The following is a 25,884-nucleotide window of genomic DNA, read 5'->3' as shown; positions in this document are numbered from 1 at the left end:
GTTGTAAACAACAATTGCAAACGAAATGCGTGCTTCAGCGACCAATCCATTGGCCATGACCCTAGCATTAAGCTATTCTAGGCGTAAGGTGCCGGTGCGTATATCGATATATCATTGATATTCGTACGTTATTGGCTAATAGCCTATAAGCTGCCACGATTACTTATGTTTACGGTGAAAATAACTACATGTATGGACGATTGTTTGCATGAGTGTAAGGATATTACGCTATGCGTTAAAGTCTATCAAAACAATTATTTATTGGAAGGGGTCAGGTATAATTGCAGTGGCTCAAAACCTGGTCAGTTTCTGGATCGTTTTGTAGGGGTGGAGCTTAATCCGGAAATACAAAAGCTTTAAAGTTAGTCGAACCACTGCAAACGTTTAGTTGTTGATAAATCGAGTAGTTATCTATTTGTTTAACAAAATATCACGTAAGCATCTTTTCCAAGCAAATTTTTAATTACAAATATGAGTTCTTTTAGCAAAATAACATAGAGTATTTACATAGCTGTTTATCGTAGTTTTTTCTTGTTAAGAATAAATGGTAACACGCTCACAAAACGGAAAAAATCTTCTCAAAAATACACCATTAGTTATTCTGTATTCGTTTATATTTGAAAAATAGTTATATATTTTTTTAATATGAATACACTTTTGTAAAGCGGTATTACATAAAATATTGAAAAGTTACGATTATGTTCTGAACAAAGAAAATGCATATTAAAACGGTTGTCCACTTTGTTACCATTCTGAGAGCCTAAAATGATTCTATTTTAATTCACTGTAAATATTAGTATTAGCATCTCGTTAGGCATTGATTGTAAAAATGAAGGCAACAGAAGACATCAGTTTTTTATCTTTACTGTATTTGCTGCAAGCACACACTTTTTTAACAACTAACTTTATATTACTACCAAGTCTCAACTGTAGGACATTTTGAAGCAACGACAGTATGTAGCTACCTAAGGAACAACCATTTAATTGTGTATCTCAAATTTTATTTGAACTTGTTACTACAATGGTGCGCTGTCAGTAGCACCGCCAGGCCTAGGCTGTATCTCATCTGTTTGGTTCACAAAAAGTGTAGGAGAGGAGGCAAGGTAAAGCAAGTTTTTGTAGTCTTCTGCAATGCAGGGCAGTTATATTTTTGGACTAGACAGCCTGCCTGTGATCAGTAGTCCTCAGTAGTCAGAGTCGCTTACTGCTTGCAATTTGTCTTAAAAAATTAATTGAAATGCACTGCATATTCATATTGCTTCAAGACCTCAGTGGGTCATCATGTATTCATAACTGACTTTTTGTATTCATCATTTCATCTTCTATATTGACCTACCTACAGGCCTCCCGTGCCTGTAGTCGGCAATCATGTCGGTAGGTTATCGAAGCCTCGATAGCTGAATGACATGATCGCTGACGACAGTCAACTTCTACGAGGAGCCTGAGGGCCTACCAAATATATATTTTTAATTGCAGTGCATTTAAGCATTATGCCGCTCCTTCTTGCCTCATTGTTAGACGAGTCTGAGCAAGCTATCAAAGCCCATGAAATCGAATATGGCAACAAGTTTTACACAAACCATGAGGACGGCATATTCAACAAGCATGAAAGACTTTTTGAAGGTAATCTCATATCCTTAAAGCACTTTTTCTTCACTGCCTAATTTGTGATCTTGCGTTAAAAATGAACATTTTATACCTCGGATATTTTAGTGTAATATTGATGTTGAAGTGTAACCTTGATTGTAAAATGTAGGCCTATGCTTGGTTGTTGTGCAATAGAAGTACATGTCAATAGTAGCTTATATGTTTTTATGCTGCAGTTTGATGGAGCCCTTTTTGGTTTATTTTTGTACCATGTGATCTATGACGTCACAGGCCCTACTTGAAGCAGAGTTGACACAATTTTCATCAGTTCACTAGCAACTCACACTGGATACACACCATCTAAGTCTCAGCAATAAAGGATTACTCTCTATAGACACTCAACTTTTAAGCTTAATTTGACGAAGTGGATATTCGGGTATATACAGACATGCAGTGGATTACGATCAAGCTTATAGTGCAGCCTTGATTAGAAGATATACATGGACTTCAGTGTACAAGCATTGGCATGCAATTGAGATGACATTAAAAATCATTGTATATATTAATAACTACAATCAAGCAAGCAATAAATGTATCAAGCATCATATACATGCAGCAGTTAGTTCCCAATTGAGTGTTAGCAATCAAGTAAGGCTAAAAACCTACAACGTCTTCAGCTAATGAATCTAAAAAATCTGTACCATGTTTCTTAATTTTAAAATTTTATCTGCTCTAATTTAGCAAGGTGAAGATATTTGGAGAGGTAAGAACGTCATCCATGACAGTCAAAGCTATTTATGTATGTATGGCGAAGAAAAAGAGTATGGCGAAGAAAAAGAGTATGGCTGCATGTACGGCCCTGAAAGACAGCAAACCCAGAAGGAAAAGTACAAAGAACAGCGGAGGGTAAGTTACCGGTACACCAAGAATATTTTACTCAGCCTATTATAAGGGATATTTTTGGACAGCAAAACTCGGTCATTGTATGTCCAATATATTTAGACAGGGCTATCCTTCCATGTCTTTGCAAATGCACAGATAGTATAGTATGGATTTTACATAGAGATGATGAATAATATTTATTACTTTTATGGATTTTAAATTGTTTTATTTCTGAAATAGCTATCTTGTAACAAAAGCATGCGTGCACATTTATATTCTTGTAAGCCAAAATCAGAGAATGCAGTAAATCTAAGTCTACACTACTGTGAGGGTTGCGACATGTCTAAGCTGTATTCGATACTTTGCTTTCGGTCTCACAGTACATCAAAGTTCAAAAACATTTTCTCTTCTTTTATTCATCTACACTCTCATAGAAATTTGGTAGAATTGCAAAGAAACACAGACTTGATTGGAATGCTCAGATACCATATCCTTGACCCAATAGCCAGTGAAGTTTACGGCAATCTGTCTCATTTTTCTTGAGAATTTCTCATCGTGAGGCCTCACACATGCGCCAGATAGTATTATATCGCAGTTCACACCTTTGGTTAAACTTGGACGTAATATTTTATTTTACATTGAATATTTCACACCTAAAATTTGCAAAAACAATCATTAAAAGCAAGATAGAATGAAAGCTTATTTTGGAGTTCTGGCAACAAGGCCTTTGTTTGGACTCTTTTGCCAATTTAAATTTAGTTAGATTGTGCCCACAAATATAAATATGCTATACATGTGCATAAATTCATATATGTTGTCACATGGTGTCGATATACATAATTTACGTATTGTTTATATTTTTAGTCACAGAATCCAACAAAGAGACCGCATCCTCAAGACAATACATCTGATAGTAACACGGAGGTACTCACTCACATAACCAGCAATAAAATTTTAGGCAAATCGTGCAATATTAATTATGGTTAAATGTGGAATTTCATTGGTAGGCGAATCTTCAAGCCATTTATAGCCCAAGATTAGTAGCTAGAAAAACGTGAAGTTATAGTAGGATAATGCAGAAGAACCCCTTGTGTAGGCAGGATTAGGTTTCAGAAACAAATTATTTGCTGCCAACTGCGATATTTGTTAAGTTGCCTGTTCACACCCAGCCAAACGTTCAATGCCTCGAGCATTCTGATTTATAGCTCAAGATAAGGAGGAAACGCAGTGCTTGCTCAGGATGGGTAGGAGTAAGAGCAGAGGCTATGTGAGCTTCCATAGATGTGGGGAGCATCTACGAAACGCCACAAACGACAGCATTATAGATGTAACTCAGACACCTGATGTTACTTTCATACCTAACAGTCCGGTGAGTGGTAATATTCAGTAACTCAGTTTTAAAATTAGAACCCTGTTGCATGATGCTTTTGTGTCACTTTAGTGTAAGTGCTCAGTGTCTGAATTGGAGAAAGTTGTGCAGCGATGCTCCCAAGTCTTTGATTCCAGATTTGTAAAGCATATCAAATCGCTGGCATGCGTTTTGCTCCAAATCAAATCACTTAGAAGGGTGACTGCTCAGCTTTCAAATAAAATGAAATTAAAACCATCATCCACTATGTAATTGATGGTTTTAATTTGATTTAATTTACAAACTGGGTAATCCATTTTTATGGTGCTTTAATGCCAATCTCATGATTGGTGATTTGATGTAATGTGCAAATCTCTAATCAGGATTTGGGAGCATCTCTGGAGTTGTTATCAACTCTTTGAGAGATTGATAACAAGGTGCCACAACACCATCCGATTCATAGACTGAGTACTTGGACTAATTTCGCTGTTGTCTTGTACAAGTCAACTCTATGGGCTAAGTCAGTTGAGCAATGTAGGATTGGAGAAGATATATGAAGTCAGGAAATAATTGTGAAATAAAACTACTGTAAAAACAGTAATAAAGTCAGGAACTAGCAAAATCAGATTTGTCCGGTTCTTTGAGATCGCCAAATTACCTTCCAGCTAATCACAATGTCCAATGTAACTTTCCAATCTACTTCATTAAATTAACAAATAGTATTCTTGTCAAAGTCAAAAATTGTCGCAAATAATGCCACTTGAATACTGCATTCACAGTACTTTACAAGTTCAAGGAGATGTAAATACACATGCTATGATTGTTTTTATTTTAGATCAAGGATCTCCAAGAGGAGTTTGCAGGGAGTAAGAAATGGCAGAGCAAAAATGCTTCCTGAGGCTTTCTAATACAAGCAATATTTAGATAGGCATAGAGCAAGGTTGTTCCCCATAGCTGTGGGTGAACTGGCAATGAAGGGAAGTCACGCCAGATGGCATCTGGCGTGCCCTCTACCTCATTGCCAATTCATCTGCAGCTATAGAGAACAAACTTGTTCTAGATAGGAATACTTTTATATGCAAAATCTCGAACTGTTTCAGCTTGTACTGTGCTCAATTTTGAGTGAATATATTGATCAAATTAAAACATACCTACATACATAAAACATTCAGGATTTTCAACACTGATTTTTTTTTTACATAAACCATACTTATATTCACTTATTTTCACATATCTACATGTAGTATATGTAGCCCTTTTCTACTCTGTTATTCTGTTCTCATTTGTGCTTGTTAAAGGCCTTTTATGGCTTTGGTGCTGATGTGGTAGTAATTAAGTTATGTGCAACATTTTCTTTTTATATCAAATAAAGTAAAATTATTAAACTTTACGATTTATCATGATAGATTCGTCCGATAACTAAAACAACCTACTTCCCATCATTGTTCCAGTGGTCCATCACCAGACATTTTGTCATTGCGCATCGACTTTTCAAACAATGTATGTTGTACAACATCAGCAATGCCAATAGACATACATCATGCTGAAGGTTTTGTGTGTGCTGCCCTTTGATTTTCCAGAATTGGCTACATTGTGCTTGTGGAGGTAACGGGAAAGCTGCTAACAATGATGCACAACAATTGCCACATGCATTATTTATATTGGAGCAAGAAAATACATCATCATGCCAACAAAAAGAAAATATTTTTTGCTCAACAAATCAAGAAAATTTTTTTGGTCACACAATGCTGTACATAAATAATAAATATATAAGCAAATTGACAAATGAATACCTACAGAGTGCGGTCATGTTCAAAATCTAAACAAAGTTAGTTGTTGGAGAAGTCGGTGTTTGTAGTAAAGATAAGATAGACTAATGTCTTCTGTTGCCTTTTCACAATCTTTGTCTTACGATACGCTAACATAAATAGTTACACTAAAATGAAATAGAATCTTCTTTAGCTCTCAGAATGGTAGCAAAGTAGACAATTGTTTCAATGTGCATTTTATTTGGTTAGAACATAATCACAAATATTCAATAACTTATATAATACCACGTTACATACACGTAAGTGCAATCATATTACAACGTATGTAAGACATTTTTCATACACACTGTATAAACGAATACAGAATAATTAATGATGTATTTTTGAGAAGATTTTTTTCCGTTTCGTGAGCATGTTACTATTTCGTCTTAACACGACAAAACTACGATAAACAACTATGTGAATACGTTATGCTAGTTTGATGAAAGATCTCATATTTTTAATTAAAGATTTGTCTAAAACGATGTTTATGCTTTATTTTGTTACAAAAAAATAATAAGATTACAGACTCAATTTCTAACCGACTAAACATTGGCACTTGCTTAAAACCTCGTCGCTTAGTGCCGACAAAACATTTGCATTTCCGGATTAAGCTCCACCTCTACAAAACAACCCAGAAACTGACCAGGTTTTGAGCCACTGCAATTATACTTGACCATTGGAAGGCATGATAAATGCATAGACCGAGATAGTGACAGGGCTAACAGCAGATGTTGATTGATAAGCATTACATGCCAACAGTCGCGTATTGAAGAAAACTCGCAAGAGTAGGGTGGGGACAACCCCTAGCTCTAGATCTCTGCGCTTTAACCAACGCTACAACCTGCTGAATCCAACAGGAGGGAGCTGAAACCAACTCATTTATGCTCTGCTGAACCCAACAGAGTGCGCTGAACCTAACGCTGCTGACTGTACAACCTGCTGAAACCAACAGGAGGGAGCTGAACCCAACTCGCTTCCGTTCTGCTGAAACCAACAGAGTGCGCTGAAACCAACGCCGTAACCTGTTGAAACCAACAGGAGAGAACACAACTCTTGTAAGGATAATTATTTAATTATCCTATTTATTTGTAGTCATTTTTTGTGAGCTTGCTGTTAGTGCCGATTATAAACGATATTTCTCCAACAATAACGACTTTATTATAGTAATACTAATCATGCATCCAATTCAAGAGTCACACCCAAGCTGAACTGCCTAAAAATTAGTGGCAGTATTTATATTACATAAGCGATTGGCCTAGAGATTGACGGTTATCGTTCAAACCGACCAATCATATCGTCTTGCTGACTGCCGAGTTTCTAAGAATTTTCACATACAGAACAATAAAAAATTATCCCTAGACAATGAGCCATTATAGCATAACAATCTAAACACTAACAAAAAGCCCAGGAAATTCTACATATACTGGGTAGCGAACAGTAAGTGTAAAAAAACATTAAGACATATTTCGATAACGAAAAGGGCTAATTACAAAATCTTATCTCGAGAAAACGTAGAACAAAAACGGAAACAATATTGTTTAAGTAATCTTAAACCACTAACAATTAATTATAACAGAAACTTAGAATATTTTGACATGTAACCATGAACATAAAAAATGTCTTCCAATGAGTGAACGGTAAGAAATAAATTATAGAAGATTGTTCACTGCGTAAAAGCCTTAATAAATGGCGTCTGTTATCTTTTCTAGGTCATTCACTATCCCAGAAGTCTCTTCTCTATATATATATTGGCTACGTCACCTTTTCCCTTTGATCAGTTCACCATGTTTTTCTGCGCCGGGTGTCCAGAGCGCCTTGATGAACCTGACGTCCATGGGACCGATAGCATCCAAATAAGACAACTCTTCGGAGTTATTCCTCCACGGTCTTTTTCATGGCCACCACTCCTTTCATAGAGTTTGTTGTTTAGAATATCTCGCTTTATTTTTACGTTTACAACACTATCCTCCCCTAAAACTTCATTCTGTCCCAGAATGGCATTACTTCTATGGCAGACATCTAAGCGGTAGTCCGGTAGGTGCTGACATAAATTAGTAGGATGGGTTGGCGGAATAGTGTGATCCCCCAGCTTGGATATCTCTGTGTGATCCTGGAGCAGAGGGACGGGTTGCTCCATCACCTCTGAATCAGGAGGGCGATCCGTTGGCTTAGGCAGTTTTTTTCTGCATATTCTGGTGGTGCTTAGTCTAATATCACTTTCATATTGAATAGGGTTTCCCCCCTTGCACTCCATTTTAAATTTCTGGTTTGTCAGATACTTGCTGATGGTGCAGAGATTAGCATCTCTTGGTTTAAGTTTAGTACTGCATCCTTTCTCCGTGAAGAATGATTTCAATGAAGCTTTGGTTCCGACAGAAAAGGTGGTGGGTTCATCTTTCATATCATCTTGGATTCTCCACTTTTGTAGATAGAGCCTTGTACCTCCTTTATACAAATTGTGCGGCTTTAACTCCTCTACTGGCTTTTCAACCTCAGCTTTCTGTATCGGCCCCAGCCGATATGCTAGCTGATTAATAAGCGGTCTATCTTTCATAACCGAGACTTAATGTTTTACTACTTGGTGGCCACCAACATCACCTTTGCTGGAGCTGAACATTTTCTGATGCTTTATCAGCGGTGTGTTGACTTGCTTTGGTTCCATTTCTGGCAGAGATTGCGTCCAACTGGGTAAATGTTCATTGAAGTGTTTGGGGCATTTAGTTCTATTGCAGTCCTTCTGAAACTGTTCTTGTCTTTCCACAGGCATACAGATGGCTACCTTTCTTCCAGAAGGTAGATGAATAAGTTTATTGCTTGTGTTCATCACACGAATATTGACCTCTTGCTCTGTAGGTTCACACAGCGATGTGACAACCTTCAAGCCCAAAACCTTGTGTAAAGTTTTAATGCAAGCTGGCCCTGGCGTCCACTTTCGACTAAGCCTCGCCAACAATAAGCATTCAGTATTTGGCGAAATAACTATGTTCCTTTTGACCTGCACATTCACCGAAAGGGGTTCTCCGTCCTCGGCGCAGCAGGCAACTTCAGTGCCCTTACAACGTAGCTGCGAATGACGGAAATCCATCTGACATTCTTGATCCTCCAAGAAGTCTAACCCTAGCAGAATGTGATTGTCCACATCAGATACTACAAACTGATGTTGCAGTTGTATCGGTCCCAGTCGAAATTTTAAATTCGTCATGCCTTCAAGCAAAATCTGCTGCCCATTTGCCAATATCCCGCTACCTCGCACAGGTAACAACTTCGAGTAACATGAGCTAAGCAATGTCTCCAGCAATTTCTTCGGAAGTACGGACTTTGTACAACCACTGTCAAGTAACATGACAAATCTTTGTTGGTGAATCCGTACAGGAATGTAGTATGCACTGGTGAGCCAACATGTCTGTATCCTAAGTTTGCCCACATTACAAAGTTCAGGCAGTACGAGCATTAGTTTGCCTGAACTTGGTCGTTTCCCGATGGCTTTGGCTTATCACAGTAACGAGCAACGTGGCCTCTGCCATTGCAGTTGTAGCATCGAACTTCTCTCTGAGGCTGTTGGCTTCTCATTGTCGTCGATGTTAGCTGTGTCATCATTGCTTGCTGTGATGCCGCCATTTGCTTTTGCGTGTCCAACATCTGCTGCATAAACTTACTCTGCATTTCTGCAAAATGTTTGAGCAAAGCTGTTTGACTCATTTGCATTTGCTCTGTCAGTTCTTATTTTAATTGTTGGACATCTTCTAGCTCTACTCGGTGGACATTTGTATCATATTCTACCATATCCTGATACTTCTGATTAGTTTCTACAGCATCAGTCATGGTGCTGGGAGGAGATAAGCGTAGTGTCCAGGCCAGCTGTGAATTAGGCCGAATTGCTGCAATCAACTCACGCTTGGCTTGCTGGTCATGCTGATAGCTATCTAGCTCGAGGTAAACCTTTTGAACTAACTTCTGTACCTTTTCAGCATAATGATATATGTTGTCCTTTGGCTTTAATTTCATAGATTTTAATATGGCGCTAGCTGTGTCTGTCCTGAGCCCATATTGTGCCTTAAGTTCTTGGCAAACTTCTTCATAGGTATTGCCACCAACACCTCTGGTAGCTGGGCCTTTCAATGCCAATGTTAACCGTAGCCTACATTCTTCTTCACTCCACTGATTATGTTTTGCCACTGCTTCAAAACAATGCAAAAACTCTTCCACATCACTTGTGCCATCAAATGAAGGAGCAGGAATAGGCAGCATGGCTACTTTTGCAGGTATGTGCCCTCTTTCCATCATATTAGTGCATAAATCATATGGGCCGTCCTTACTTCTACTCTTGCGCACCATGTTTGAATTTAAAAGGGTTTGAGAGAATTGCTTCACTATTATCCCACCGCTGCCACCAGTGAAGAAAACTCGCAAGAGTAGGGTGGGGACAACCCCTAGCTCTAGATCTCTGCGCTTTAACCAACGCTACAACCTGCTGAATCCAACAGGAGGGAGCTGAAACCAACTCATTTATGCTCTGCTGAACCCAACAGAGTGCGCTGAACCCAACGCTGCTGACTGTACAACCTGCTGAAACCAACAGGAGGGAGCTGAACCCAACTCGCTTCCGTTCTGCTGAAACCAACAGAGTGCGCTGAAACCAACGCCGTAACCTGTTGAAACCAACAGGAGAGAACACAACTCTTGTAAGGATAATTATTTAATTATCCTATTTATTTGTAGTCATTTTGTGTGAGCTTGCTGTTAGTGCCGATTATAAACGATATTTCTCCAACAATAACGACTTTATTATAGTAATACTAATCATGCATCCAATTCAAGAGTCACACCCAAGCTGAACTGCCTAAAAATTAGTGGCAGTATTTATATTACATAAGCGATTGGCCTAGAGATTGACGGTTATCGTTCAAACCGACCAATCATATCGTCTTGCTGACTGCCGAGTTTCTAAGAATTTTCACATACAGAACAATAAAAAATTATCCCTAGACAATGAGCCATTATAGCATAACAATAAAAACACTAACAAAAAGCCCAGGAAATTCTACATATACTGGGTAGCGAACAGTAAGTGTAAAAAAACATTAAGACATATTTCGATAACGAAAAGGGCTAATTACAAAATCTTATCTCGAGAAAACGTAGAACAAAAACGGAAACAATATTGTTTAAGTAATCTTAAACCACTAACAATTAATTATAACAGAAACTTAGAATATTTTGACATGTAACCATGAACATAAAAAATGTCTTCCAATGAGTGAACGGTAAGAAATAAATTATAGAAGATTGTTCACTGCGTAAAAGCCTTAATAAATGGCGTCTGTTATCTTTTCTAGGTCAACCACTATCCCAGAAGTCTCTTCTCTATATATATATATATTGGCTACGTCACCTTTTCCCTTTGATCAGTTCACCATGTTTTTCTGCGCCGGGTGTCCAGGGCGCCTTGATGAGCCTGACGTCCATGGGACCGATAGCATCCAAATAAGACAACTCTTCGGAGTTATTCCTCCACGGTCTTTTTCATGGCCACCACTCCTTTCATAGAGTTTGTTCTTTAGAATATCTCGCTTTATTTTTACGTTTACAACAGTATTGACACCAGTAGACAGGATGAATGGTTTTGCTCTATGTAAGCCCATGAGGTTTAGACCTGCCATGAAATTGCCTCTATACTTTTACGTGTGCTTTTAGAAGAACAACGTGATGCAAAATTATTTTGCACCCAATCATACATCACTGTTGAATCTGCCAGTTTATTTTAGTTTCAATTATGTTCAGTTTATGTTTTTCTCAGCCCTGTGGCCTGCACTTCATACAGCTAGGAGCCTTGACTGTCAAAATAAAGAGTCGGTGGACCTGTTGATCTTGTAGATGTCTCCATTGGAGTGTGCGATGATGTTGATGATGAGTGATGAGGTACTCAGGTTGTTTGATTAGTGCAGGTGTTAGAGTGTTTGACTACTAAACTGAGTGTCACAAGTGTGAATCCGGTATGAAGCAATATTTTATCCCAACTTCTAACTGTGACTTCAGATAGATGGACATACACACTTTCATTATAACAAAAGCTAGTGGTACCTCGGCAGTCTAGTTTGGTTTGAGAGCATGACAGGAGTGTCAAATAAAAGGGCAGATAATAAGCATATGCACAATAGTTCTAACACATGGAAGGCAATTGGGTTACGCAGTAATTGGTGGGTTGGTCTTGCGGGCTGACAATCACGAGTTCAAATCATTTATGCTGCATTATTTTTTATAGGTCTTATAACCAATATAAATATGTTGACCCCAACATTTGGTGGGATATCAATATCTATTGAGCCCGGTTCCAATATATGCCGCAAAGCACCGGCAACAGCACCGGCAACAGCACTGCAGGCTATCAGAGATGAATTGTGAACCTACACGCCGGGTACCGCCGGTAGTTGCCGGCAGTCAACGCAAGAGTTTAGAGCTATTCAAATTTTGCGAGAGCCGCAGGCAAAACCTTCTCAAAGTGCACTGTACAGGTAAAGGTCAGCATTATCGAAACAGCATAGCGAGCGAACATTCTTTATTCGGTTATTAGCGATGCAGCTTTATGTGAACAGAAGCCACCGGAGCCTAGCGTCGCAAACGATTTGCTGCACATTATTACCGCCGGAGTCTCGCAGCCGATATGGGAAGCAGGCTTTAGGAGCACATGCTTTCTGCAGGCTCGTAATGTAAACATTATTTTAAAGCTAGTTGATTTTCTAAGTTTTGGCAAAGATAAGCAGGTAACAATAGCAAAGCAAATACTTATTAACCAGAGCATATAATAGAGGTGAGTGCTTACAATACGGGCTGTTCTTGCTACTCAACAAGGGTTTCTATATACATGAAGCATCATCAAATTTATCAACAACAATGTGACTGATGGGTATTACTTGTAATATTTACTATAATAAGAACCATGTCTGTCTGTATAAAAGCGCAGGGTTACATTTGAAAAAAGATTATATCACGCAGGATATGAACTCGCAGCGTTCTGCATCAATACCATGTGTGCTTCTTGTTTACCTTCCAGTAGTTTAGAATTATTGAGTATAGATGGTAGAGTAATTGTTTGTATTTTATTGGCACACATGATGATCTCTTATAGCTTACTAGACTGCCAGAGCCCTAGTTATTAATAAGGTAACAAGTTAGTCGGTGTGATCTCCTCCTGAATCCAAGTGACTAACTCTGGAGCTCATTGGTAAGATCTGTTGACTAGGTTTCCAGAATTATTCAATACATTGAAATTGGTAGCTATTCAAATTGATATTGAAATTCAATCATTTTGGTAAACATCTAATATTTAAAGGAACATATGGCAGTTTATGAATTTCTGCATGTGAACCGCAGCTGAACATGACAAGGTCGAATGTATGAACACATGCCAGACACAGTAGGAGAATAGTTGGGTCACCACATTTTTCTTGTAGCGGTGAATGAAAACCAGCTGTTAGTAACTAAAACAGTAGAAATAATTTTATGTCACTTTGGGTTTTCCTATCAATTAATAGTATTCAAGCACTGACTCATTGCAACAGGCTCTAGCCGTGCCCTTTTTGAGGCTAGCAAAACATTAATAACTAAATAAGTAACGTTTTTGTTTTTATAACGATACAGCATCCTGATGGAGTCATCTACTCCTTTTATAAAGAAATTTCAAGGTGAGTGTATGAAATCATAAAGTGCACCTAGTTACCATTTTATTTTTAGTTATAATATTTATATCATCTCCAGTAACTGTTACCGTTTGTGTCCATTCACTAATTCTGGTACTCTCTGGAGCCAGAGGTTTTAGCTAATAGCTAAATACTATACCGTCTTATGGTATATTTTATTTTGTTATATTTCTTGTGCATGCTGTATTATTGTTTTATCAGATAAATTATGTATAAAGTTTTCACCATATTCTTGAATATTAATGTAAGTCATTTTACTTATTTATTTCATTCATTTTATTTATATTAAAGTCTCAGCTCAGAGTATGTTGAACAGTTAAATCCTGATAAATTGTAGTTACATGGTAATCTATAAATATGCTGAATTTCTGACGCCAGAGCAAAGAGGGGCAGTGGGAATACTCCTCATGCATTACTCTCACATGGTATGGAAAAACTCAGTCTAAGTGTAGGGCCATGCAAGCTGCTCACAGGTTTAAATACTTGCCTTCCTTTATAAAGCCGCTGACAGTTACCCTATCAGCTGCTACACCTAGTCTGATGTCAAGGTCAAAGATTAAACATAATATTTTTTTATGTAATTCAAAATTCTTTACAGCAGTCAGCATGCAAAGATCCTGGTCAGCTGTGTGATGTCGGCAGCAGTTCAGCTCTAACCTGAGTCATTGTTAATAACTTATGCTGACCCAGTGACTCTTTTTTAGTTGATTAGCAACCCATTCGTATGTTTGAATAGCAAAATTGTTCAGCCTGTTCAGCTATTGATAGCCTGTTTTCTTTACCCGAGCTATTGAGGGTCTAAATATCTAGTAGTCAGGTGCTGATGATGTATAGAGCAAATCTTGGCTAACATTTGAACAAGCAAATACCATGTCAAAGTTATACTGCAACATATAGACAAGAGAGTGAGAGATGTAGTAAGAACTTCAACAACACAGTTTAATGGTAGACTTATAGTTGAGGTAAATAATATATTACTTACTCTTTATTCATAGGAATATATGAAAAAACTGAGCTAGTAATAATATTAGTCACTTTTCTTACATGCATAGAGTTCACTTTTATTATGTTCTACAATCCTTTATATACAGTAGTTCTGTTAAATAAGGAACATTCCAGAAGGAAAGTCATGTGATCAATAAATATTATCATTATATAACTCTGTTGGCTCTTTTATACTACAGTTGAATTGTGAAACCACGCCATGAATATTTACAGTGCGTTTAAATCCTATATTTACATACCAAGATACATACCAAGATAATCTATAAAAACACTAAAATTAATACTACTTGTTTATGTGTATAATACAAAAACAATATATTGTTTTAAGACAGTTTCCGGTATTGGCAATAATATGTTATTACATAATTGTTGCAGATGTGCAGATCATGTACAATGATATATGATCATTAAAGATGTGTGTATCATGGGTATAAATGTATTTTTATAATATATTTTGGATGTTGGAGTCGTTAACATTGAATATTTCACAAAGAATATTTCCATATTTACTATTTACAATTTTTAATATCACCACACGCTCTCAGTATGGAGTGCCTTGGAACGGGAGGATTCTCCAATGAACTAGTAATGAGAGTGCCATCAGTGCTGTTTGATGACACCGATGATTCATCTTTCACTTTTTCTAAAAAAAATGATTGGATTTATTTGTGCTTTCAAGCTACATTACTTATGTTTTCTGGTGAAAGTGAAAGCAGAGGAAAGTCTGGAGGTAAATAATGAAAGTGTTCATAAAAGTAAAAACTAATAAACATGCAAAACTTCAGATTATTTTTTTTGCTGATGGTTACATCATTTCCATCTTTTCCATACACACCTCGGCCTTTCATCTCCTCACTACCATGTGTATTCTCAGCATATTGCATATCTATTGCAAGGTCATCACAGCTTTTCACTTGAGCCTGCGTGGTTTCAGATTCAGAAACTTTCTGGGTATTACCTGCTTTGTCCCTCATTGCATAAGCATCGGCACTTGCTGTGCATGAGCTGTTAGACTCTGCCTGATTAGTGTCGCTAGCTTTCACAACAGAGTCAGTATTATCCCTAGAAGTGAGAACGTTTGATGGTGAGCTCCCCTCTGCATAATTTGATGAGGTTAACTGAGGAATAGCTACATCCCTAGCTAGGCTAGAAAAATCTTCAGAGGCTATAGTATCAGAATTGTCTAGAGTAACCCCTCCATTTATATCATCCTGATCATGACATCCTTGGACACTCCTGGCTGTTTGGATGTCAACATCCCCCTCCTCTAACTGGTAAATAGCAAACGGATCTGAGAAAGACCGAGTAATGTCTAACTCATCAGAATCAACAGATGACAGCGCATGTGGTGTAGACTCGACTGCTTCAATCTGTATTTTTCCTCGATTTTCAACAGTGTGAGGAGGTGATTCACTGAGATTAACCGCCACCTGAAACGAATTGGCAATACACACTGTCAGCAACAGTCAAATTTCATGCTTGAGATATTTCTTGGCGATCTTATTCCTCTTGCTATGACTACACACAGTGAGCACTGAAGAGAGTACTGGTCAATGAGTGTCAGGTTCATAACTTCCGACTTTTTAGGAAAAAAAACAAACTGCTATCACTTCTAGGGCGCTTTCAGATTCCCTACACGTTGTGGGTATGTGTACATGTATATGGCACATGGGTGGCATTTTATTCCAATTGAATACTCCTTACGACTGCAGAAAAAATATGGTAGTTTTTTCACTTGATTAAGGTACAAAATGTTACGTTACAACCAAGTTGCGTAGCCTCATCAGCATGTGGAATGCATTTCTCTCTACGGCCAATTATTGAAAAATATAGCTCAAGATATTCATCAATAGTTTAATGTTTATAGGCTATGCTAACTGCTCTGGTGTAACATCAGGGCAAGCCAGGACTTTCTTTTCAAACAAAGCCTCCACATCAAGCATCTTAATAGGTAAATTTCAGTAGTTTGAACATTCTATTTTGTGCTGCATTTAGTTCGATTTAGATGAATTTTTGTTAGCTGTGAAACAAAAAGCTCTCACAACTATGATATGTAGCATTTGTTAGACTCAATGGAGGCTTCACATTAAAGGTTCATGTCAAGTTTTTAAAGATTTTATTACAATGTGAGGATACTGTTCTATCTTGAGATTTCATTTACTGTCTCAAGTGATCTGACTGTCAGGATGTTTAAAGATATTTAAAGGCGAAAAAACTTGATCGCAGTTCAAATGCTCAGAAAGAAAAACCGCACCCAGATTTCCTCAAAATGGCATTAATAGTCGTGCATATTTTTTATATGTGATATGTATACGCTCACACCAGCATTGGGTAATCATACGTTCACACCAGCATTGGGTACTCATATGTTTACACAGCATTTAGAGGAAAACAATGGGACAAATTCTAACCAAAATATCTTTAAATCATTTGAAATATCTATAGCAGTGTACGTATCTGGGACTATACTTGAAGTTTTATTTAAACAATCCTGAGCAAATACAAAATAAAACATATGTCACTATATATAGAGATGTGTAACACTGCAGATTGAATGAACAGCCAATGTCACAACGAGAGGGACAAACATGAAGTGCGACTATTGACGTCATTTTTGAAAAAGTGATTTTCTTCTGAGCATTTTAAATGCGATCAAAGTTATCAGGTTATGTTAATTTTAATCTTGAAACATCCTGGCAGTCAGATCACCTAAAACGGTACAGAGAATCTCAAATGATAAAAGATATCTAGACTTTCTAATAAAATATTTTGAAATATGATGCTAGTAAGCGATCAATGAAAGTAATCTAGACTTGCACACTACGCTTACTGCTTCTAGCGAGCTGCTCTTCCTTGTGTTAGTCTAGCAAAACATTATCGAATTAATTGTTACATGATATACCTTACCCGCCTTAGCTTATTATGGCATAGACTTATTATGGCAATAACTTACTTAACAAGTTGTATACCATTACTGTTAACAAACTGTAGATTTCACCTTAGTTGGTGGTCTTTAATACTGCAAAGTTTTTCATCAATTTTTTGTCCGACAATAGCAATACTGCTTGTTAATAAATAATATCACTTGCGTGATGATTATTATGATATACTTTTTTAAAGCATTGAATTTGGTGATAAAATAAAGTAAAAGTAGTTAGATGTATATATAATGCATACATGTTCGAAAGTTAGAATTGTCCTAGTTATGTAATTATTATAGCAGTCAACTGATATTGCTTAATTAACGATCAATTAGAATTTGTGATGTACCATTTTTTCACAAAATGTTTTCAACTAGCAGATTACCACAAAATTTGACAACAAAGAAATTTTTTTTCAATACAGCCAATTTGAAGATTTTCAGTTTGCCTAACATTTTCAATTTTATTGTTAGTTCTCTGTATAACAACAGGACATCTCCGATTGGAGTGGTTTGAGTCTGATACAATAGGGACTAGCTGCAAAACACATTGCAGATTTCCATTGTTTTCACCCTATCATTGACATGCAGGAATGCTTTCGACACATATAAAAATAGTACAATCAGGGCAAACAGTTTTAGTAGACTGTATATATGGAGTTGTTTTACGGTATAAAAGACCACTGTCAGTAGAACTTTAGCTGTGTGTGTGTGTCTGTTCTGGTGGACAGGTAAAAACGTTTTATGAAAAGGTATTCTAACCAAAAACACTTTAATAAAACATCATGACTACCCGTAACTTCATGGATACTTTTAACATGACGGATTACCATAAAACTTGACATTGCAGCCTATAATCGTGGAATATCATGATCCGACCGATTTTAATAAGGAATTGTACCTCAAACATAATACAAACCGTATAGACAATAAACCTACAGATGTATAAACCACTAGCTAGGAAAACCAATGAAGTTTTAATATCATTCGACAAAACAGTTTTCAAGTGAAGCAGAGCTCATCTATTCATCATGTGAACATACATGTAGTTTACCCTAGTTTTCCAACAAATCAAATTTGCCAGAATGTTGAGCTAATAAATTTTATATAAGTCAGTATGTCGTATGCTTATACAACTGTGTAAGTGATCCTATATAAAGTGAAGTATATATATAAGGCAGTCCAATGAATGCTATCAAAGCAGACAGTTCTGAGGCACTTCAACTAAATAATTCAAAAAACTTTAACAACGTAAAATAAAATGATTTGAAGTTAGCTTGTAGCCTTAATATACGTCAGAATCTTATAGAGTCAATACTGTATTCAATAGTAAAAATTGTGATTTCACATGAACACAAGGACCTGGGTGTATTGAGCAAAAGAATTATCTTCCCTTGATTTATTTTCACTGTGAGTTGAATAAGAGGTCCCATTTATAGTTTAAGCATTAGGACCGTTTCATTTTAAAACCCGATTCTCTATCGACCTCAGATGAACATTGAGTTCACAGAAGGCGAATCAAATGCATGCGCTAAGTAATAGAGTTGTCTCTTCTTAGACTATACTCTGGTTGCATTCAATAATAGAGTTGCCTCCCTTTTTCAATATATTGACAGCTAATGATTTCTCAGCAAAATATAAATATTCACCGAGTTTTCATTGCAGTGATTCCACTATGAACGGTTTATCTACACATGTCTTTTGTGAAGGTCAAAGTTGTGGTTGCAAACATAAATGCCACATTAGATCTAAATAGTAGACCGACGACCTAAACGCATAAGATTCACCGGAGGACGGCTCGGCCTATTCAACATTGCAAGCTACTTCCAATTTAGCCTTCTATGCTTAGTCTTACGCATTACCGGGGCGACAGCATCAAAAGGACAACCAAACAACCCCATGATTTGCGGCACAGGAGAAAATGATTCTCCACAAACATTTTGAGTAGAACAAGAATACGAATGCTCAACCGACACCAGCAAACAATCAGACATGGCACCCCAGAAATTTAACGTTACTACCTACAAGAAGAATATGATCAAGCAAAAGACTATCGCCTACCGGTGCACGAAGTTCACCGCACATGTCACGACACAAATTTAATTTTTCAGAGACATTAAGACTAGGACAACCTCAAGTAGAACCCAAAAAGTAACCTTAGAAGAATGCACTGACATGGTAATACATAAGAAGTGCTAAGCTGGATTTTTACATAGAGGAGATGGAATGTATATTACGAATGAACCAACCAACGCCATGTATGTATGGTGCTGCCAACAGAAAACCTTCAGCGCTAAGCAATGCAGTTATGTGGCAACTTACCTATACAAGAGACACGGATCTGACAAATTTTAAAGTACAACCGGAGACGTCAGTCACTGCAATTACAACAACGGCTCTTGTGAATTAAACGACAGATCAATGCTTATGTGGGACCTGGACATAGTCGAAACATGTGAATACCCGCCGTGGTTCAACGAAAAAGAATAATTTTTCGACGCACATTTTGTCTCCAATAAACAAGATTTAGTTCTGACATTTTATAACTCGAGACTGAATTCACATAAAGGCTGTAACAACTCTAATGTTTCGCTTTCGGACCAAGGCATTATAGTGAAATTTCTCACACCATTGACGAATGTCACAATTAACGATACGATAAAGGCAAGAGTATCAGCAGTGGGTCAAAACGCTGCCTTCTTCAATACAATGCTACAGTCACTTGCCTACCAGCAAACTAAGATGACTCAAAAACTATTTTGGTCAGCTTACTTCTACGCCTCCTACAATCTAGCTGAGATTTTACAGATAGTTACCATGCTAATAGGAGAACACGCGACACTCAGCGCAAGATATTTACTGGAAAACCCAAATGTTATTGCTACAACAGGTCCGGGTTTCCTCCAAGTTTACCCTTGTACTATACTTAACTACAGTCAATACGAAATACTGCCAATGGAAGAGAATAATTGCACAGAATTTATTCCGATGATGATCAAAACAGCCGGTACAGAAAAAATAGGATATTTCAATCCAAAAGACAATGTGATACACCCAGACACCTATACAGTCAATTGCAAGACAAAAGAGGCACATTGATGATGCTGGAAGGTAACATCTCTGAATACTTTCCGAACGGGACGATTTCGCCAATTAAGGAAGCCACCGACTTGAGCATTCCGTACATCAACATCTGCAGCCAGCCCCTACAAATACAAGAAACAATATTTAGCAGAGCACATATGTTAAGATGGTCAAACACAGACGATTACGGAGAACTGAATGAAATCCTATCTACCTTAGACAGACAGAAAAGAGTACTAAAGGCTATGGGAATCGTCACGAACCGCCATAACACCCTACATTACAACACCGTAGAGAGCAGAGAGAAACTATTTGGCCCTTCACTATTCAGCTTTCTATTTGGAGGACACGTAACCTCAGGTTATGAGCTCTGGACGTTCGCTTGCAACATCATTCTTACATTAATGGTTTTATCAACAGTCATCGGAGGAATCACAAAAGGATAATTTGTGTACAGAGCAAGGAAGAGTGCAACGGTAAACGCTTTACATGTGGAGACGGCACTGGAACTAACCGACATGCCCGAACGAGAAGACGAATCTGAAAAATAGTCCGATGATGATCCATCCGCACCACCGGAAAACTTAGAAATCGAATTATCATTAGAAGACTTAAGCAGTGCACCACCATCATATAAACCCTACGTACCCAAATACTCACGACCAGGAGCAACTGACGAAAAGCGTGAATGCTTGAGGGCATGGAATGAATACTTTTCGCAGTCATACGATATACAAACCTCGCGAAGATAACCTGAACAGGTTAATGGTGTTACCAAAGCCTCAAGAAAAGATTGTAGAAGAGCCACAATAGATGTGAAGATCAATGGATTTATCTGCACATCAGTCGTCGACGCAGAAGCTACAATAAGCCTTATCAATACAAGACTTGCTCGCGATGTTAATGTTAATGTGCACAGGAAGACGACTTTTCATAGGCAGTGGAAGGTAGCAGAAAACTTTGCCTGCATAGCCATCCGACTCGGTTTCTTTCATAACTCGAGGCTGGAGTACATCTTGTCTCATATCTATGAAAATACAACAATAAAGGATCAATAGATATAAAAAGATCTTGATCTACATAACATTCTTGACCAGCTTCCTCAGCTAAAAAGAAGAAAGTAAGACCATTAAAACACGAGTGAATATAAAAACCCACACTTCTGGTCAAGAGGGACAGCCATTCCTCCTACTGGCGCTAAACCTTCATATCTGAGAGCAATCTCTAAGGCGTCCCAATCGCCCATTGAAGAAATGACCAGCCAGTGAACAGATCGGTCGAGCACTCTGTCGAACAGTCCGAGAAAATGACATACCTCTATGCTCTGCTGGTACCTCATCTGCAACACACGATTCATTCAGTACATTCTACATATTCACATATCTATATATTTTCTGGTAACATTTTATAAATATTATTTAAGAGTATGTTATACATTGTTTGATGGTAACTTGAATGCACTATGGTAGTACCAAAAATATGCTATGTTGGTATCCTGGATACACAATAATAGCTAATATTAATAACAATAACAGTAACAGCTAACAACAATAGGATACACTCCGTCTTCACCTCCCAACTCCACCTGCCAATAGCGCTATCTTAGAAACCTAAAGCCTGTTTAAACTGTTAAATACGTTTAAACGCCTTCACTTCTATATTTAATTGTTTTTACACAAAATCTTTATTGACAAAAAAAATAGCCAGGTAATGGAGCTGCTCCTACGGCGAGCAGACGAGGTCTAATAAATATGCAATGAGCCAGGCAATTGTCTGCAATGCACTTGTAGATAATTGGAATGGAGAAATATATTCAGAACACCTCTTTGCAGGTAAATCAACTGAAGATTCCATAGTATCTTTTTAATTTGCTTTCCCTAACTCTTTCGACAGTTTAAATTCAGTAATATATATCAAGAATATGGTTCAAAACATCTAACATTAGTATACACCTGCATGTTGTCTTTTTATATTGATATTCAACTTTTTCATAATGAAGCAATGCCATGTTTTGAACATTTCTTTTATTTTTAGCACCTAAGATTGTCATCTACAACAATGCTTGTGCATTACCCAGGTATGCTCTCAATCGAAATCCGGCCTTTTTCAGAGAGACAAAGTTTCTGGTATATAGATTTCACTGGCACAACCATACTGGCAAGCGGCGTATAAATATAGTCATCATAAATAGTATAACAGTATTTGGTAATATTGTTATATTACATTTTTTGCTATATTACAATATTTGCGTCATTGAGAGACGCATCTGTATTGCTGATCATGCTTGACTAATTCTGATTTCAGGATGCTGTGGTGGATATAATATAAATGCATACGACCATCTAAAAACTACAACACTCAAGTTGCAGAGCAACGGAACGCAACACTTGAAAAGCTAAAATCTTCTATAAGCTATCAGCATCAAGACAAATTCTTTCTTAGCTTACAAACATTCTTATCCTTCCGTAACATAATCCATTCACTTCAACTACGAGAGGCACTTACTAACTCTGAGTTTATTATTAAGCAGCTGGTAAATGTATCTTTCCAAAAATAAACTTTGAATAAGGTGATTTGCAGTTAGAATTTATTAGTATTTTGAATGGCAATCTAAAAAGCTATTAATCTACTAGAATTTATTTTTCATCTTGCATTTTATCTCAGGGTTTGGTGTTAGCCAAATGTATAAAATTTTTTTACTTAAACCATTAGTTAATGTTTTTATTTATATTTCTTTATTTTGCTAGAAATAAAGCTGGTACCCACTTGGCATTTAATTCCTTGTTTAAAATCTGATTTTTTATGGATATGTCCGAATGCCACTGTAGGAAAACTCCATAAAACTGATTGGTAACCAAGGGGATAATACATATTAGACAAGTTCAAATCATGAAAGGAATCTTGTGAAGCTTGTTGTTTGAGTTGCTTGTCCGCAGGCAGGCAACTCTAGCAAGGTTGTTCACATGATATGAACTAATGTTAGACATTCAAGCAGAAATTTTCTTGTGCGGAAATACAGTCTTTTGACCCATCAAATACCATAGAACCTTACAATAGATCAGATACTATTGAACCTTATAATATATCAGATATCATAGAACTTTACAACTGATCAAATACCATAGAACAATAGAGAAAATTCATAGCTTTCTATCAATGCTAGTTATTTTTTAATGTTTACACACAAAATTAAAATTACATTTAGTCAGGAAAAATGGAAGAACTCTAAGAACGTACCTCAAGCTGAATCATTATTTCGCAATTCATGAATTTATACTCTTGCTGATCAGAACTGCCTTCAAAACTGTCACCATCTATCGGGTGGCGATAACTGTAGATGGTGCAGGTATAGAACTTGGCATGAAAGATTACGTACAACTGACATTCCTCCTCGGCGAGCACTAAAGAAAACAGGAAAATGTGACAGTTCTATAGTGCAACAGTGTACAGCAGCTCATCAGTTTACCACCTGAAAAAAATATAACAGAACTCTTGTGTTACTAACTACTAGTAATAGAGGTTTAATAAAAGACTTTATACACTTCACCAATGATGGAGAATAACAGACTTTATTCACGTCACATATAATGGAGAACAACAGATTTTATACACAACACCAGTAATGTAGAATAACAGACTTTATACGCGTCACGAATAATGGAGAATAAAAGACTTTATACACTTCACCAATAATGGAGAATAACAGTCGTTGTACACGTCACCAATAATGGAGAATAACCGACTTTATAAACTTCACCAACAATGGATAATAACAGACTTCATACACTTCACCAATAATGGAGAATTAAAGCTTTTATACACTTCACCAATGGTGGAGAATAACAGACTTGATACGCTTCACCAATAATGGAGAATAACAGACTTTATACACGTCACCAATAATGGCGAATAACAGACTTTATACATGTCACCGACAATGGAGAATAACAGACTTTATACATGTCACCAATAATGGAGAATAACAGACTTTATACAGGTCACATATAATGGAGAATAACAGACCTTATACACAACACACGTAATAGAGAATAACAGACTTTATACACGTCACGAATAATGGAGAATAAACGACTTTATACACTTCACCAATAATGAAGAATAACAGACGTTATACACGTCACCAATAATGGAGAATAACAGAATTTATAAACATCACCAATAATGGATAATAACAGACTTCATACACTTCACCAATAATGGAGAATAAAAGACTTGATACACTTCACCAATGATGGAGATTAACAGACTTTATACACTTCACCAATAATGAAGAATAACAGACTTTATACACTTCACCAATAATGGAGAATAACAGACGTTATACACGTCACCAACAATGGAGAATAACATACTTTATACACGTCACCAATAATGGAAAATAACAGACTTTATACATGTCACCAACAATGGAGAATAAAGGACTTTATACACTTCACCAATGATGGAGATTAACAGACTTTATACACTTCACCAATAATGAAGAATAACAGACTTTATACACTTCACCAATAATGGAGAATAACAGACTTTATACACGTCACCAACAATGGAGAATAACATACTTTATACACGTCACCAATAGTGGAGAATAACAGACTTTATACATGTCACCAACAATGGAGAATAAAAGACTTTATATATGTCACCAATAATAGAGAATAACAGACTTTATACAGGTCACCAAAAATGGAGAATAACAGATTTTATACACGTCACCAATAATGGAGAATAACAGACCTTATACATGTAACCAATAATGGAGAATAACAGACTTTATAATCTTCACCAGTAATGGAGAATCACAGACTTTATACACTTTACCAATAATGAAGAATAACATACTTTATACACGTCATCAATAATGGAAAATAACAGGCTTCATAGACGTCACCAATAATGGAGAAAAACACACTTTATACACTTCACCAATAATGGAGAATAACAGACCTTATACACGTCACCAATAATGGAGAATAACAGACTTTATACACTTCACAAATAATGAAGAATAACATTCTTTATACACATCATCAATAATGGAAAACAACAGACTTCATACACGTCACCAATAATGGAAAATGACAGACTTTATACACTTCACCAATAATGGAGAATAACAGACTTCATACATGTCACTAATAATGGAGAATAACATATTTTATACACTTCACCAATAATGGATAATAACAGACTTCATACACTTCACCAATAATGGAGAATAACAGACTCTATACACTTCTCCAATAATGGAGAATAACAGACTTAATCCACTTCACCAATAATGGAGAACAACAGACTTTATACACTTCAATAATAACGGAGACTAACAGACATTATACACTTCACCAATAATTGAGAAAAACAGACTTTATACTTGTCACCAATAATGAAGAATAACAGACTTTATACAATTCACCAATGGTGAAGAATAACATACTTTATACGCGTCACCACTGATGGAGAATAACAGACTTTATACATGTCACCAATAATGAAGAAAAACAGACTTTATACACGTCGCCAATAATG

At 36.8% G+C, this 25,884-nt stretch overlaps 2 protein-coding genes across 3 annotated transcripts; one reads left to right on the top strand and one right to left on the bottom strand.

The window, feature by feature from the left end:
* The first annotated feature begins 340 nt into the window (after positions 1 to 340).
* On the top strand, positions 341 to 5,207 carry LOC137410424 (uncharacterized). Of its 2 annotated transcripts, none has more exons than XM_068095841.1 (6): positions 341 to 434; positions 1,477 to 1,623; positions 2,329 to 2,493; positions 3,334 to 3,393; positions 3,675 to 3,838; positions 4,653 to 5,207. In XM_068095841.1, exons 2-5 carry the CDS (start codon positions 1,546 to 1,548, stop codon positions 3,738 to 3,740), a joined length of 369 nt encoding a protein of 122 aa, XP_067951942.1. In that variant the 5' UTR covers positions 341 to 434; positions 1,477 to 1,545; the 3' UTR covers positions 3,741 to 3,838; positions 4,653 to 5,207. The 2 variants fall into 2 exon arrangements, with proteins under 2 accessions (XP_067951942.1, XP_067951944.1); XM_068095843.1 differs by having other exon boundaries at positions 377 to 434; positions 1,519 to 1,623.
* A 14,999-nt stretch (positions 5,208 to 20,206) lies between these two features.
* On the bottom strand, positions 20,207 to 23,640 carry LOC137410438 (sacsin-like). The gene is made up of 4 exons (XM_068095855.1): positions 23,572 to 23,640; positions 21,493 to 21,673; positions 21,074 to 21,361; positions 20,207 to 20,456 (listed from the first exon to the last, which is right to left on the bottom strand). The coding sequence occupies exons 1-3, from the start codon at positions 23,599 to 23,601 to the stop codon at positions 21,177 to 21,179; spliced, it is 396 nt and encodes a 131-aa protein (XP_067951956.1). The 5' UTR covers positions 23,602 to 23,640; the 3' UTR covers positions 20,207 to 20,456; positions 21,074 to 21,176.
* Positions 23,641 to 25,884: the final 2,244 nt, after the last annotated feature.

Source organism: Watersipora subatra, unplaced genomic scaffold (genome assembly GCF_963576615.1).
Source record: "Watersipora subatra unplaced genomic scaffold, tzWatSuba1.1 SCAFFOLD_27, whole genome shotgun sequence".
NCBI classification, from domain to species: domain Eukaryota; kingdom Metazoa; phylum Bryozoa; class Gymnolaemata; order Cheilostomatida; family Watersiporidae; genus Watersipora; species Watersipora subatra.
Note: the sequence above shows the minus strand (reverse complement) of the source record. Positions and strands in the feature narration are given on the sequence as shown.